Source organism: Python bivittatus, unplaced genomic scaffold, assembly GCF_059951505.1.
Source record: "Python bivittatus isolate LINGU-HERP-01145 unplaced genomic scaffold, Pbiv_v1 ctg000610_np1212, whole genome shotgun sequence".
Classification (NCBI taxonomy): Eukaryota; Metazoa; Chordata; class Lepidosauria; order Squamata; family Pythonidae; genus Python; species Python bivittatus.
The window spans coordinates 34,790,412-34,807,258 of NW_028277088.1; the positions used below are offsets into that span (position 1 = coordinate 34,790,412).

The 16,847-nt window shown below is 38.6% G+C and overlaps 1 protein-coding gene across 7 annotated transcripts in view; it reads right to left on the reverse strand.

Annotated features, from left to right (window-relative positions):
- Nucleotides 1–16,847, reverse strand: part of TBC1D5 (TBC1 domain family member 5) — a 294,380-nt gene that overhangs the window by 153,281 nt on the left and 124,252 nt on the right. For 5 of the 7 annotated variants that reach the window (XM_088150764.1, XM_088150760.1, XM_088150762.1 and 2 more), the window contains one exon: nucleotides 8,950–9,016. The exons of the other annotated variants lie outside the window; for them this stretch is intronic. In XM_088150764.1, coding sequence (XP_088006890.1) covers nucleotides 8,950–9,016 — 67 coding nt within the window. The remainder of the gene's footprint in view (nucleotides 1–8,949; nucleotides 9,017–16,847) is intronic. 7 annotated transcript variants of the gene reach the window in all.

Genomic DNA, 16,847 nt, shown 5'->3' on the forward strand with positions numbered 1-16,847 from the left:
CCAAATATTGATTTGATTTAGATTTTTCTTCTGTTCGCTCACTTTGCATTTTGTAAATTGATAAACATAAACAATTACAACATATAGTTTTGAAAGCATTTTTACTTTACAGCATTTTTTCACACCTGACTAAAACTTTTGCACAGTACTGTATCTGCAGAAGAAAGTTAGAATGGTTGAAGAGTACAAGGAATTTAAGTTTGAAAAGGAAGCTAAAAAAAGGGAATTTTGAGGCCACTATGTCACTAGTAAAAGGAAGAAAAAGGAAGGGATGGGCTCAATGCTAGAAGAAATGGTAAGACAGAACAAGTAAGAAGGAAAGGGCAGAGCTCCTCAACTCCTACTTTGCCCCAGACTTTTCACTAAAGGGAACTGCTTTTAAATGGACCTAAGCAGAACAACTGACAGGAGTTAGTGGAAACCCAAGGTAAGTAAAGAGATGAGTTGAGAGTATCTAGGTACTATAAATAAGTCACCATTATCATGCCCAGTACATCCAAGAGTCTTGAAGGAGTTTTTGGATATCATGTCAGAGTCCCTTTCTTAATCTTTGAAGGTCTAGCATGGTGCCAAAGGATTGGAAAAGGGCAAATGCTATTCCTATCTTCAAATAAGGGACTTGAATAACTATAGATTGGGCAGCTTGACATTGATATTGACAAAACTGTATAACAGATTACTAAACAGTTAGTTTGTAAGCATTTATAAAACAAAGCATTGCTTGGAGTCAGCACAGGTTTATTAATAACCATTTGTGTCAAACCAATCTGATCTCCTTTTTGATAGTGACCTGTTTAACTGACCATGGGAATGCAATAAGCACAGTGTATCTTTATTTCAGCAAAAGATTTGACAAAGTGTCCTGTGGCATGCAAGGAGAGAAGATGACAAAATATGGGCTGGATTATATTACCATTAAATGGATACAGAGATGGTTGAACAATTGTACCCCATGTATATAAATGGCTCTGCATCAAACTGAAAGGAAGTGTTGAGTGGCATACTGCAGGGCTCCAATCTAGACCCTATGATGTTCAACAGATTTCTAAATGACTCGGATGAAGGACCAGAAAATATGATGATCAAATTTGCAGGTGAAGCAGATGGGAAGATAGCAAATACCTTAGAAGCTAGGCAGAGCAATGGACAGAATCCAGCAAGGCAAATTCCAACATGGACAAATATAAAGTCCTACATTTGGATAGGAAAAATCAAAGGCATAAATATAGGATAGAAGAACCACATTGGGCAGCAGTATATGCAGAAAGGATCTGTGTATCTCAATGGATCACAACTTGCACATGAGCCAACAGTATGAGGGAGTGACAAAACAAAAACAAAAAACAAGTGCAGCCCTAGGCTGCATCAACAGAAGTATCAAGATTAAGAGAAGGTATTGTTCTTCTCTATTCTATCTTGACCCCACTTAGAATCTGTATCCAACTTTGGCATCACTTTAGGGAGAAACTAACAAACAGGAGAAGGTCCAGAGAGAAATGACAATGGGCCTGAAAAAAGTGTGTGGAATGGCTGGAAGTGCTGAGCATGTTTAACCTGAAGTAAAGAAGGCTGTGAAGAGACATGATAGATGCATTCAGGTATCTGAAAAACTGCCATGTAGACTATTGGGCAATATTATTCTGAGTTTCAAAAGTCTGGACAAGAAACAATGGGTTTCAGTTACAAGAAAGAAAGTAGTTTTTGATTGGAGATCATGAGAAAATTCCTAATATTAAGAGATGTTCAAAATTGGAAAAGAGTGTTCCAGGAAATGGGGAACTGTCCTTTCCTGGAAATGTTTAAACAGAAACTGGATGTATTGTCGAAGGCTTTCACGGCCAGCATACGATGGCTGGTGTGGGTCTTCCGGGCTGTGTGGCCGTGTTCTTGAAATTTTGTTTCCTAACGTTTCGCCAGCACCTGTGACCGGCATCTTCAGAGTGCAGGAGCACAGACAGGAGCAGTTCTCTCTGTGCCCAGAGTGATGTGACCCTTTTTGTGGGTATTTATAGAGATCTGAGGGGGGAAAGGGGGATTGGGGGCGTGTGTGGGGGCTTGAGTTACTGAGTGGCTGCTTGTTTTGGTGTCAGCATCTGTGTGTATCTTCCTGGGGATTAGGCAGGGTTTTTTCTTCTATTGAATTGTTAACGAGGGGCTGCTGGGGGTGATTAGCAAGTTGATTGTGTGAACTGTTCACATGTCCTGGTGGTTGAGCTGAGTTCGTTGACCTTTTGCAGGCTGTATTTTTCAGGATTGGTAGCCAGGTTTTGTTGATTTTTAGACTCTCCTCTTTTTTATTGAAACTGTGCTGATGTTTGTGAATCTCAATGGCTTCCCGGTATAGCCTGGTATAGTGGCTGTTGGTGTTGTCCAGTATCTCTGTGTTTTCAAATAGGATTTTGTGTCCAGTGTGCTTGAGAGCATGTTCAGCTACTGCAGATTTACTGCAGATGCCGGTCATAGGTGCTGGCGAAACGTTAGGAAACAAAATTTCAAGAACACGGCCACACAGCCCGGAAGACCCACACCAGCCATCGTATGCTGGTCGTGAAAGCCTTCGACAATACATTGAACGCCTCTACGGGGAGGAAACGTTCCGACAGACACGGAGACTAGGAACACTCCGGAACAAAAAAGCACACCTACTATGCTCCTTAACCTTCCTACTACGATGCAGAGACACTGGGACCACCCCAGCTTTTCTCAGAACGAAAAGGACTCTCAAATCTCCACAAGCTAACCGCATTTACGACCGACTTGAACAAGCCCTCCTACGTGAGAGAATACACACAACCCGCAGAAAACTTGCCATCACAGACAAAGAACTATTTGACACACACATCAGCATCAGTCAGAATATGAGAAGCCAGGACTGGGACAAGATTGACACCCTAACCTACAGGAAAATGGAAAAGGATATCATTGACCACACAACCAGGCAAAAGTTTAACAAATGCCAAAACAATCAACCAAAACCAGCACTGGATCCTGCCCGCATTGTCATCAATTTGACGGAACGCCAACTCGCGCCAGAAGAAACCGCCATCCTAGCCAAGGGAGGAAACTTCGCAATCATACCCCCCAGAATTCCTGTGGAAGATATCATCGCCAATGTGGAATCAGCCATCCGCCACCCTGGGACACCCTGGCACTCATCAAACAGATCTTCCCAGAAGACATAACAGCCTTATTTCAGCACTGCCTAACAACCAGTTACTTCCTATGGGATAATGAGTACTATGAACAGATGGACGGTGTCGCCATGGGAAGCCCCCTGAGCCCAGTCGTAGCAAATTTCTACATGGAACATTTTGAAAAACGGGCTTTAGAAACTGCACCCGTTACCCCAACAGTCTGGTTCCGATTTGTGGATGACACCTTTGCAATTTGGAGTCAGGATGAAGAAGACCTAGAGAAGTTCCTGAACCACCTAAACAGTGTCCACCCCAATATACAATTCACCATGGAAAAAGAAGTGGACGGCCAACTTCCATTTCTAGACACGTTGGTCATACGCAAACCAGACCTCAAATTAGGACACAAAGTCTACAGAAAACCCACCCACACAGACCGGTACCTACACAAAAACTCCAACCACCACCCACGACAGAAAAGAGGCATTATCAAAACCCTCATGGATCGTGCCAATCAGATCTGCGAAACCCAATTCCTAAACTCTGAACTTAACCACCTTAATTGGGTCCTACAAGCGAATGGCTACTCCAAAAATGAAATAAAAAGAGCCATCAAACCAAGAAAGCAACATGCGACTGAAGAAGAAAAACAGCCACCCACCAACAAAGTATTTCTGCCCTATATCAAAGGGGTCACAGACCGCATGGGAAAACTGATGGAAAAACACAATTTCAAAACAATCTTCAGACCCACCAGAAAAGTACAAGAAGTGCTAAAATCAGCAAAAGACAAAAGGGATCCCCTCACCGCCGCAGGAGTATACCGCATACCATGCAGTTGCGGGCAAGTATACATCGGGACCACAAAACGCAGCATCCATACCAGGATAAAAGAACACGAAAGGCACTGCAGACTACAGCAACCAGAAAAATCTGCAGTAGCTGAACATGCTCTCAAGCACACTGGACACAAAATCCTATTTGAAAACACAGAGATACTGGACAACACCAACAGCCACTATACCAGGCTATACCGGGAAGCCATTGAGATTCACAAACATCAGCACAGTTTCAATAAAAAAGAGGAGAGTCTAAAAATCAACAAAACCTGGCTACCAATCCTGAAAAATACAGCCTGCAAAAGGTCAACGAACTCAGCTCAACCACCAGGACATGTGAACAGTTCACACAATCAACTTGCTAATCACCCCCAGCAGCCCCTCGTTAACAATTCAATAGAAGAAAAAACCCTGCCTAATCCCCAGGAAGATACACACAGATGCTGACACCAAAACAAGCAGCCACTCAGTAACTCAAGCCCCCACACACACCCCCAATCCCCCCCTTTCCCCCCCCTCAGATCTCTATAAATATCCACAAAAAGGGTCACATCACTCTGGGCACAGAGAGAACTGCTCCTGTCTGTGCTCCTGCACTCTGAAGATGTCGGTCACAAGTGCTGGCGAAACGTTAGGAAACAAAATTTCAAGAACACGGCCACACAGCCCGGAAGACCCACACCAGAAACTGGATGGCCATCTGAAAGGATACTATAGTAGTAGATTCCTATATTAGACAGTAGATTGAGCTAGATAACCTTGTCCCTTCAGATCCTTACACGGCATTAAATCATAATCATAATCATCCCCCAGTGAGGCATTACCTTGACATGGTTGTGGGGCTTGCACGCTCCAAGGAGCATGTGAACTATACCAGAAGTTCAACCATACTGGATAGGTCTCATCAGAGGAGCCAGATGAAGAGTGTCACTCCCATAAACAATTTGGTGAGACGTAATTTACAGAAACCCATACCGGATCGCTCATCACCTGGATCAACAAGGACTGTGCTAGGTGTTCTAGTTCCTGAACATCTGGTGACAAGTGGGCTACAGAACTCAGGATTGTTGGCTGAGCAACCAGGGCCAGCAGCTACAGAACTACTGCAAGAAAAGTTGTTTACCTGTTGCAAATATACAAAGACTGAAAACAAAGAAATAATGATCTGCTATTACAAATCAAGTCCAACAAGAAGAGGATATTTGAAAAGAATGCACCAGTTCTGGAAAGAACATCCAGAATCAGAAATAACAGATGAAAGGCTAGCAGATTAATGTTGATTTATAACACGAAATAAAGCATTCACAGAAGTAGAATTGGAAGAACTGCAAAGGTCTACTCAAGGCAAAGAATTCAAAGCCTTGCCAGAAGTGGCTCCGATGGTAGTCCTCAGAAAGAACAAAGCCCTCTAACTAAAAAACAAGAGGAATCGAAATAAAGAATAACTGAGCATCTAATACAGCACAAAAACAACAGAAAAAGGTTGCCTGCTTTGAAGCTTGTTACAAAGAAACAGCTAGCACAAGTATTAAATGATGCCAATAATGTAATATCAAATATAAGCATCAGCTCACTGCAAGAAACAAACCAACTGGTGTACAGCATGGCTGCAGTTATAACTGAATACCTTGGATGCAAAATCAATGAACAAGAAAAAAACCCAAACAGTGCACCACCAAAATGGAAGATCAGGTTGGAAAATAAGATCAGCATGCTAAGATCAGATGCAAGCAAGCTAAAACAGATGAAGGAAAGAAGCTGAAGAACAAAAAGACCAAAGAATACCTCACTAAGAAATATCACCTAGAAACAAAGAAGATCAAGGAAGCACTAGAAAGAATAAACCAGCAAATAACAGCCATAGCCAAGAAAATCAGCAGATACGAAGCTTGAATTGCACACACTACAGGCAGAACCTCCAATTTTAGTTGAATCAGAAATATTTCTACCAGTTCATCAATGGAGAGACTGCAATGAACCAGTCAACACGTGACAAGGAAGAAACAGTGCAGTTCTGGATGCAGCTATGGGACAACCCAAAGAAATGCAACAAGAATGGATAAAGGAGGTAGATAAGAATAAAAAAGAAGCTGAAATTGTAGTCACAGCAGAAATGGTGGAGAAAAGGGCAAGGAAGATCAAGAATTGTCAGCACTAGGTGAAGATGAACTGCATATTTTTTTGTTGAAACATCTGACTGGTCTGGACCCCCTCATTGCCAAGCAGTTTAACAACATACTGCAAGGAGGTGAAATTGAAGATTAGTTAACATCTGGCAAAACCTACCTGATAATGAATGATCCAACAAAAGGGGCAGCACCAGGCAACTACAGGCTGATTACCTGCTTGCCAACAACTTTCAGATTGCTAACTGGTGTGGTAGCTGATGCAGTCCAACAGCATCTAATTGAAAACAAGTTATTTCCATCTGAGCAGAAAGGAAACTGCCCAAACAGCAGAGGGACAAAAGATCAGCTCCTAATTGACATGGTGATTCTGGAAAACTGTAAGAGAAGGAAGACCAACTTGAATGTAGCTTGAATTGATTATAAGAAGGCATTTTATTCCCTGCCACATGACTGGATAATCAAGTGCCTAGAAATAACAGGAATCACTAGAAACATCAGAAGCTTTGTGCAATGATCAATGGCACAATGGAAGACACAGTTGCTGGTCAATGGTGAGAGACTGGGAGAGGTTAGCACATGAATTCAAGAAGAAGGTTAGTAGTTAACACATCAGAAGAATGAAGATCTTAAAATCCAAACTCAGTAGTGGAAATACCATCAAGGCGATTAACACCTGGGCAATTACAGTCATTAGATATACAGCTGGAATAGTGGACTGGACCCAAGCTGAACTAAAAGCCCTTGATAGGAACACCAGAAAAATAATGACAATGAATCATGCCCTTTATCCATGCAGTGATGTTGACAGACTCTACTTACCAAGGAGCATAGCTGGGCATGGAATGTTACAAGAACATCAGATAGTTGAAGAAGAAAAAAGGGCATTGGAAGAATATTTGAAGGACAGTGAAGAAGATGCACTGAAGCTACTACACCATGAAGGCTTAACTGAATACCAAAGAAATCGAACTGGCCTATAAGAAAAACAAAATGAAGAATAGAAAAGAGAGAAATACAAAATGAAGAACAGAAAAGAGACGTGGCAAGGCAAAATATTACATGGCCAGTACACAAAAAAACTAGCAGGCAAAGAAGATAACAACAAGACCTGGCAATGGCTAAGAGCAGGAAAGTTGAAGAAAGAGACAGAAACAGCAGAGGGGCTAATTCTGGCTGCACAAGACCAAGCTTTAAGAACAAATGCATATAAAGCCAGAATTGAGAAGACAGCAACAGACAAATGCTGTCTCTGCAAAGAAGCTGAAGAAACAGCAGACTACCTAGTTAGCTGCTGCAAGAAGATCGCATAGACTGACTACAAACAATGCCATGACAAAGTAGCAACAATGGTACATTGGAATATCTGCAATAAATACCATTTGCCTGCAAGCGAGAACAGGTGAGACCATAAAACAGACAAATAAGAGAAAATGAAGACGCTAAAGTGCTCTGGGACTTTAGAATTTAGACAAGCACCTGCCACACAATACTGCAGACTTAACAATTCTTGATAAGAAAGACAAAAATGTCTGGATAGTGGACACTGCAATACAGCAGAACAGAAGAGAAAGAACTGGAGAAAATTACAAAATATAAAGACCTGTAAATAGAAGTAGAATGACTATGGCAAAGATAGTACCAATAATTATATACACCTTAGGTGCAATCCCAAAACATCTGGAGCAGCACTTGAACACCATCAGCATTGAGAAAATCACCAGCAGTCAATTGCAAAAGGCAACTTTGTATGAAACCGCTTATATCCTGTGACAATACCTTTAATGCCATCAAACAACATTTGCCTATCCTAGGTCCTTGGGAAGGACTCAATAGGTGGATAAAAATGCCAAATCCAGTCTAAACATCTGGCTGACTGTGCAACGAACAATAATTATTAAACTTGTATGCCTCCCAACTGTCAATGACTCATCACTTGGAACAACCTTCTCCAATCTGTTGCTTTCTAACTGTATTTCCTATAATCGTCAGTCACACCTAGAAACTGGATTGTTGAAAATATCAGGAGAATTGACAGATGATATCTTTCATTTAAAGAAATTACTTGCAAAATATAGCAATGCTTGGAAAAACTAATGATAATTGAAAAAGAGATGAATGGAAGACAAGATGGCTATTGGTGAGGATACAAATAGAAGCTTAGAAGAACTTAAAAAAACAGTCACTGGCAGACAATCCTGGTGAAATGATATGAGAGTTGGAAGTGAATTAACAACTGACCAACTAATTTCCTGAACATATTTCACTATTTGATTATCAGAAGATTATTTACATGTGTTAAATATTCATAAAAAATATTTAGTGTTTCTTTTGTATCTTTCAGGTAACATGGGTATGTATACAATAAGCATCACAATAACTGGCAGCAGCAGAGATCTTGGTGAGCCATTCTAAACTGTAGATTCAATCTGAAAGTTTCTGAATTGTCTTTCTGATTCACTTTATTTAAAAAGTTCAGCAACACTACCACAACACTACAAATGTATTGGAAATATATAAGCATTTGAATAATATTTGCACTAGATAAATATATATAGATGGGTAACTACTGTATAATGGTATATTACAGGTTTTTTTTGTTCTTATATTTTTGTCACTTTTTTGTAATACCACCGTTTAATGTTTTCTTTCTTCTTATGTATTATCATTGGGTTTTTTCCTTTTGGTTATTAATTAAAAAGCAATACAAAATGTATATAAAAAAGGTTCAGCGCCATTACTATGATGAAAGATCTATTTAATAAATAGAATATATACAATAGTTCCTCTTTCTTTAAGAATATAAATGTAAGGAAAGCTGTCCAGCCAGAAAAGTTGGAGATTTCTTACCTATAAGACAAAAAGATCCCATCAGAATCCAAAGTAAGCTGTACTCTTCCATTTTCATTTGACACATCTGAGAAGATAGACGTAAGAGTTTTCAGCATGTTAATTGCAAGATGCATAAATATGAATGCACAGAAATATTAGGCTTCTGGCTGATGGTATTGTGCCATCGGAGAATATGCACAATCACACAGCCTGGGAAAATTTATAACATACAAACCTGTAATTCCTATGTGATGCAAAAAGATTGTTTAATAGGTACTACACAACAAATAGCTTTCTGGTGCTTCTGCAGATTTCTGGATTGAACCATGACATTTGAAAAGGTTTATTTTTGAACTTCAATAAATGACCACAGTTACATAGTACTCATACTAGAAAAGCAATCACATTATGATACTAGAAGAGTAAAACTGCATGGAAAAAGTGGTCATGTTAATAGCTCAATCAAGAGCTCTGATAAATCACATTTTATAAATTTTTCCCCTCCCTATAAATTCTAATGAAAATTAAGATTAAAATGTTAAAATACAAACAGTGCAATTTAGACTACAGATTGAGTGTTGTAGGACATTTCTTCTGAAAGACAGTAAAAACTTGATTTCATGAACCTCCATGTAACTGTTTCAAACTCAGCAGATTAAATTTCACAAGTTTGTTAATTCAAGGTTTCTGGAAAGGCACTTGGAAGATCGGGATGGGTGGGCCAGGGGAAGGTAAGTAGCAGCAGCAGTAGCACAAACACTGGTGGGAAGACACTGGGAAATCTGTTAAGTTACTCTGATCCTATCTTCTGAGGTGTTAGCAATCCTCCTCCCCCAGACTATGTTGTCTCCAAATTTGATGAATGTTCCCTTTATCCCTCATCCAAGGTATTTATAAAAATGTTGAAGAGCATTAGTCCCAGGACAAAGCCCTAAGGTATCCCACTAAATGGTACGCTAAATCCACAGCATTTCCTCAGTCTACTAATCTAGTCACGTTGTCAAAAAAGCAGTAAGATTTGTCTGGCAATACCTATCTTTAACAAACCCATGTTGGCTTCTGGTAATCACCATGTTTCTTTCTATGTGCTTTCAAACTCACTGCTTGATTATCTTTTCTAGGATTTTCCACGTATTGATGTCAACTGATTGATCTATAGGTTCTTCTATCCACTTTTTCCTCTTTTTTAAAGATTGGAACAATGTTAATTCTTCTCCAAACCTCTGGCACTTCCTCCATTCTCCACAAGTTCTCAAAGATTATGATCAGTGATTTTGAGATCACATCATTAGTTCCTTTAGCATCCTGACATGTCATCTATGCAGCCCTGGAAATCTGTGTTTATCCAAAACAGCTAGGTGTTCTCTCTTGCCTATTTTGACCTGCATTTCTGCCTCCAGTGGTGCTGCTTCTGACAAGTTGGGCCACTTTTTCCTTTTGTGAAAAGGTGAAAAATAGGAATTAAGAAATTCAGCCTTTTCCATGTTATGACACTCTCTTGCCATCTTCTCCAACCAGCAGTCCGACTGTTTCTTTCATTTTCATGCTGTTCCACACGTACCCAAATAACCCCTTTTTTGTTATTTTTAGCAATCATTACAAACTTCAGGTCATTCTGAACCTTAGCCTTCCTGACCCTATTCTTATAGATTTAGGCTATTTCCTGATATTCTGCTTTTGTTATATGCTCCTTTCTCCATTTTTAAACTTGTTTTATCAGTTTATCACAGGTTCTTTATGCATCCATGCCATCTTCATCAGCTGTCTGCCATTTTTTCCCCTCTTTGGTAATGTTTGTGTTATCTCATTTTTCAGAATTTCCTAACCCTCCTGAACTATTTCTTCCTTCAGGATTTCCATCTCTAAAATCCTTCCTACTTTTCCCCTTAGCTTATTGGAGTCTACTATCTTGAAATCTAGAACATGAATCTGACTACCTTCAGTTCTCCCTGCCTGCAACATCACCCTCTACCAAGGTTCCTACAATTTTCACTTCTTCCTTGTTAGTATTATGCCCAATGTAGCTGATCCCCTAGTTCCCGCTCCACCTTTTGGATGAAATTTTCTGCAAGGGACATGAAGAACCTGCTGCATTTCCTACTTGCTGCAGAGTTGGATTCTGTTGATAAGGAGTAATTGAAATTCCCCATTATCACAGGGATGTGTTTTTTCGACGCCTTGGCCATCAGATTTGCAAAGATTTCACTTATATCTTTACAGTACTATTTTCTAATCATGAATTCCTTCTCACCAGGTTTCAGTAGTGCTATGTCATATTTAATCCCCACCCCCATACCAATACTTCAAGTTCTCCCTATTTGCCTAGTACTATCTTAGGTTTGCCTGACACATCTCCTGATGCATTCCTGAACACCCCTTCCTCCTTACCATATCCTTCTATGTTGTAAGGTTTACTGCCTTTGGGCTTAAGCTTTGAATGTACTGGCCTCCCTCTCATTCCAGATTTAGTTTAAAGCCTGCCAGATGATCTAAGAAATGTGTCTTCCAATCGCATTCTTCCCAGTCTTTGTAATGTGCAGGGCTCACCAAAAGCTCTTCCTACAGTTTTCTCAACAATGCCATTCCTTGAGCTATCCATTCACAACCAAAATCCTCTCCTCCTTCTTCAGGCCATGATCTTCCGTTATGTATGTATGAAAAACCACCTGTGCTCCAAACTCTTTTGCCTTCCTGTCTAGCTCCTTGTAGTCTCTTTTTTCCCAACATTTTTCTGGCACTGTCATTAGTTCCAATATGAAATGGACATTTATTGGACATTCTGATTAATCAAACATATCTTCCCCCAAATGGTGTCTGTAATTGTGTCCTTTTATTCAGAACAATAGATATATATGCATTGACTTACTGATTAATATTTAGAATACTGGACTTTGATTAAACAAAAGTGAAACACTTTTCTGGTTTGCCAACTCTGGGTGCTAACACTAAGAATTGAGTTTGGGTAGTACCGCATTACAAGGTCTATATATATTCAATTCACATTGCCTTAAATGCCATTTAAATACAGCAAAAATATTTTTTCTCAGTACCATAGGTTCAGAAGATCATCAGTACGTTCATTTTGAAAAAAAAATCCAATCACAATGCCAGTTAATTAGAAGTGCTAGTCATGAAAATTAGCAGATTTAAGGTAGAATGAATATTTGCCCATATTATTCTCTACTTAAATATGGGAACATGTTAATAAAGAGAGGGAGGTAATCAAATGTATTATTTATTTAATGTAGGCAACTTTAAAATATAAATTTGTAGTCCAAAGTGAAAAATTCTCTTTCTCTTTCTCTCTGTATAAATTGTACATAGAGGCTTATTATTATTTAAAGTTACAAAAGAAAAGTTATTTGGTTTTTTATAATCAAAAACATTTTGAATTTCCAATTTCTACTCTTCACAAACCAAAATGAAAAGACAAATAAAATAAACAGAAGAATTTTACACTTTTTAAATAGTTAATGTTTGATAATTATTAATCACCATGGTTTCTGCTCTGAAGAGATTAAATCATACACCAATATGTATATTTTTAAAAGGGCACAATCTGTGATCTTAGAGAAGGAAAAAAAGTGAAAAGGAAAGAAGTTGCTTATATTACAAAGTTGTGAAATGCAATTGCATATTTTTAAAATACCACATACTTTCATTTTAGCATATCTAAAGCTTAATAATTTAATGATTTATTCAGTTTTAATTTATACCTTCAAAACACTCTGAGATGCCACTGGAGATCATAACAGTGGTCCTGGTTAAGTCAAATAATAATTAGAGCTTTCACTTTAAAGATGAGATTATTTTTAATTATTGAGTGAAGTACTTGAGGTACCATACTTATATAATTACACTACTCATTAAATGGTTATTGAAAGCTGAAATGTAATTTTAATGACAGCTACCTATTTTTCTTTGCACACTTTGTAGATGACAGATCAGTCAAGAATACTGGTTTGCTCAAAATTTCTTGCAGCTGCAGTAGAGCTTTCAGGTGTAGAACAATTAAGCTGTGCTTATTTTAAAACTTTTTTTAAAAAAAATGCTCTCTCAATTAAGCGGTATTTTTATAAATGCAGAAATAGCAAGGAAAGTAAATTGGCATCCAAGGAGAATAAGTGGATATTTTTCTTTTCTGTAGTGAAAGCAGACATAGTATACAAATATGGTTGCTAATATATACAGTTCCTGAATTTTAGCCCTTGGAAGAAAACTGCTGGGTGTCAAAAGGTATAGTAATACCATGTAATACTAATTACAGGTGCAAAAAGCTTCCTGCTAAGCCAGAATTTACTGTAATTTATTTTTGTAAAGATTTTTAGGTTCACCACTTAAGAATATTTTCTAATTGATGTGAAGATAAAAATAAAATACAATCAGAACCTCTTTCTTTCTCATTGTGAAAATCAAACAGATTTGTTTCATTAACAATATTAAAAACAATATTTTAAAATTGTCTGTATATGGAAAGGCATTATAATTTAGAGAAAAGAGCAACTGCTTTGTTCCTAGTGGAAATTAATTATACAAATATTTATGAAAACATCTGTTCCATACAATTATATGTTCTTAATTTTAGCACTGATAAGTTCAGGTTCCTTCTATTTGAAGCATGACAGTTAAAGAATTAAAAGCTTTATGGAGAACATACAACTTCAAGTTCTGTATACTACACATGTGAAATTAGTATTTCTGTAAAACAAATCCCACATTACACAATTTTGTAAAAAAGACTGCAGCAAATCAAAACCCACTATTTGATGAAATACAAAAATAGGAGGAAAATGAGATTTTTAAAGTATGAATTTAACTTTTGCTTATTTATATTATGAAATACATTTGATTATTTTGATGATGGTTACCCAGTTGCTAAAGACAGTACACTTGATATTGCTTCTTCACAACAACAGAGGGAGCTACAGAGTTTAAGATCAATAAGAATCGGTGCCATAAGCTTTCCTTTTGGACTTTTTATATAACACCCTTGCAACTACAGTGTTAAATTCAATTTACACCACCCAAGCTTTTAAAATGATTAAACAGAGCAAGCTTGAAGCAGCACACAGAAACCAAATATAATATCTTTAGATACAGAATTGCGCATGCAGTTCGGATATTTCTAAAATAATTATTAAGCTTCAAAAAATTCAGAACATTATATTTTTGTATTAGATGCAGAAGTTCCCCAAATAAAACTGTAAACTATATTCAACATTTTAAAGGAGAAAATTATCTACACAATAGTAATTGAAAGCTTTAATTGCTTTCAATTAAACTTTAGGAAGTTTAATTCTTTATCTCCTCTTTTGTTATGGAAAAAACACCATAGCAGTTTATGATAAGAATCTTTTAAGCCATTGCCTATGAAGTCATACAGAAGTTTAAATTCTTCATTGAATAATCAAGGGTTAAATATTTATATTTAAGTCAATTTCCCAATAAACTCTCTCAACTATACATCTTAGTTTGAAATATTACTTCCAGAAGAAGAAAGCAGTGAAAAGTAATATACCTGATTTAATGTAATATTTCTGCCTGTGCAACTAAGGAGCAGCTGCTTAGGGTCGCCACTTACCAGAAGGTGCGGTATGAGGGGAGCCAATGGCAAAGTATTCTTGGTTGCAGCCCTCCTCCTTTGGAACACTTACCCCTGATTCCAATATGGCCCTACCCTCATGGCCATCCAAGAGCTGGTGAAAATATGGGTTTTCTGGAGGGCCTTTGAGTTTTGATATACCATGACACAACTTCTTAATTTGATAATTTAAAATTTTGTATTTTAATCTTAATTTAATTTTGAATGTGTATCTTCCTTTTAACACTTAATTTCTGTAGCCATCTACATTCCAGCTGGTTTCAGGCTGTTCAATAATTTTAATGAATGAATGAATGAATGAATGTGTAGAGGTAGTCCTCATCTGAAGTTGTGATAGTGTTGAATGAGTGGTACTTATGACTGGTCCTCGAAGTTCCGGTTGTTGCACCACCCACACGGTCATGTGATTGGATATGGGCACTTTGAAACCGGCTCACGCTTATGATGGTTGCAGCACCCTGTGGTCACATCACCATTTGCAACCTTCCCTGCCAGCTTCCCACAAGCAAACTCAATGGGGAAGCCAGTAGGGAAGGTTGCAAGTAGCTCGGGTAAGCCTCCCCCACCCGGCAACAGCCATTTCTGGGCCTGAAATTGCTTGCACACATTGCTGTAACCACCTATGCACCCCCCAACCAGCAGCTGCCACCTTCGAGCCTGAAATCACTCATGCACACTGCTACAACTGCCCACACACCCATGCACCCTCCCCCCAACAGCAGCCACTCCTGTACCTGAAATCATTCACATGCGCCACTGCAACCATCTGCGCACCCTCCCCCATCCGGCAGCAGCCACCCCCAGGCCTGAAACCATTCGCGTGTGCCACTTACCTACCTGCCACCTGCTTGCTAGCTGCCTGGGACTTGCAACTTCCTGATGGCTTTTCCACTGACTTTGGTTGTTGAAAGCTGGCAGGAAGTTGTGAGGAGGTCCTTGCTTAACAACCCATCATTCTCAACAATGGCAACAGGGACTCCTGGGATTGCCATCACTGAGTGATGTGGTCATGTGATGTTGTGCTTTACAACCGCATCGCTTAGTGATAGAAATTCCAGTCCCAATTACTGTTGTTAAGCGATGACTATCTGATATGTCTACTATTAAGTAAACTGTATTCAGCGATGTCATAAAAAGCTTGGAATTAAGAGGGTAAGGATTAGAAATCTAATCAGTTCAGAATTTCCAAATCCATTACAGGTCACATCCATCACTGCCTGAACTTCATGCCTGAGTTTGGTCCTAGTTTCCATATAAATCTTCCTATTTTTTTCAGACTTACTAGAAACATGGAAATGTCTCTGAAAGTTCCATTACGTTAAAAATAATTATCATGACACTATTCAAATACCAGGCTTCATAAAACGTTTAATTTCCCAGGAGTCTGAACAGGAATTCAGGATACTTGGGGGATTATTTGAGAAGTCCAACCTAATCAATAAAGTAGCACTATCCTCAGTTGTGTGGTCTGAGTACTATCCTCCTTCAATTTCTAGAATTCTCAGCTATGACTTTGTTGGAATTCTAAGAACTGAAGACAATATTCATGTGGATGCACAGAGATTTTGGAAAGCTGCAATTGGCTTATTTACTGTGCTGTTATATTAAATAAAACAAAACTCCCTGGAAGAAGTGGCTACATTTTCAGTAGGAACTTTACTGTTATCCCCAAACAGCAATTTAACTTTACAAAATCCAGTGCAATAATAAGCAAAGGGAGCACTAGAATTTACTTTTCTGTTAAACAAAGCAAAACAACAAAATAGATAAATGAAACAGCTGCATACTAGTTAAATCAGTGTAATAATAATCATTCTTAATATTAGTTTGTGAATTGGTATTACTGAAGATAAAAGTTCAATATTATAACTATTAATACTGAAGTATTATGAAACAATCATAGCTAAAAAGCAGTCATGCCTATACTGAAAATATTTGTTGTATTAACTCTGATTTTTGTTCAAAAGCTTGCTGATTATTGACTTCTGTAGGAAGAATGGCGGACTGAAGACAGCTCTGCAAAAAGCGGAGCCAATGACTGCAGTGAAGAATGAAGAGCTGGCAAGCGGACCAGCTCTTCAAATCTGTCTGGAGAAAGGAGAGGACTAGAGATCACCCACAAATGCTCCAGGCAGTTGCTCCTAGCAAGGAGACCGCAAGACAGAGGTCTCCAGTGGGTTTTGAGCACTGGGAAATGAGTGAATAGCCATCTTGCTCAAACTGCAGTCAGCACCTTCAAAAGACACTAAGAAGATTGCTCAGGAGGGCGGAGCTGGCGTCGCGGCGATACGGCGGGCGATCCTGGGCTCCCAGG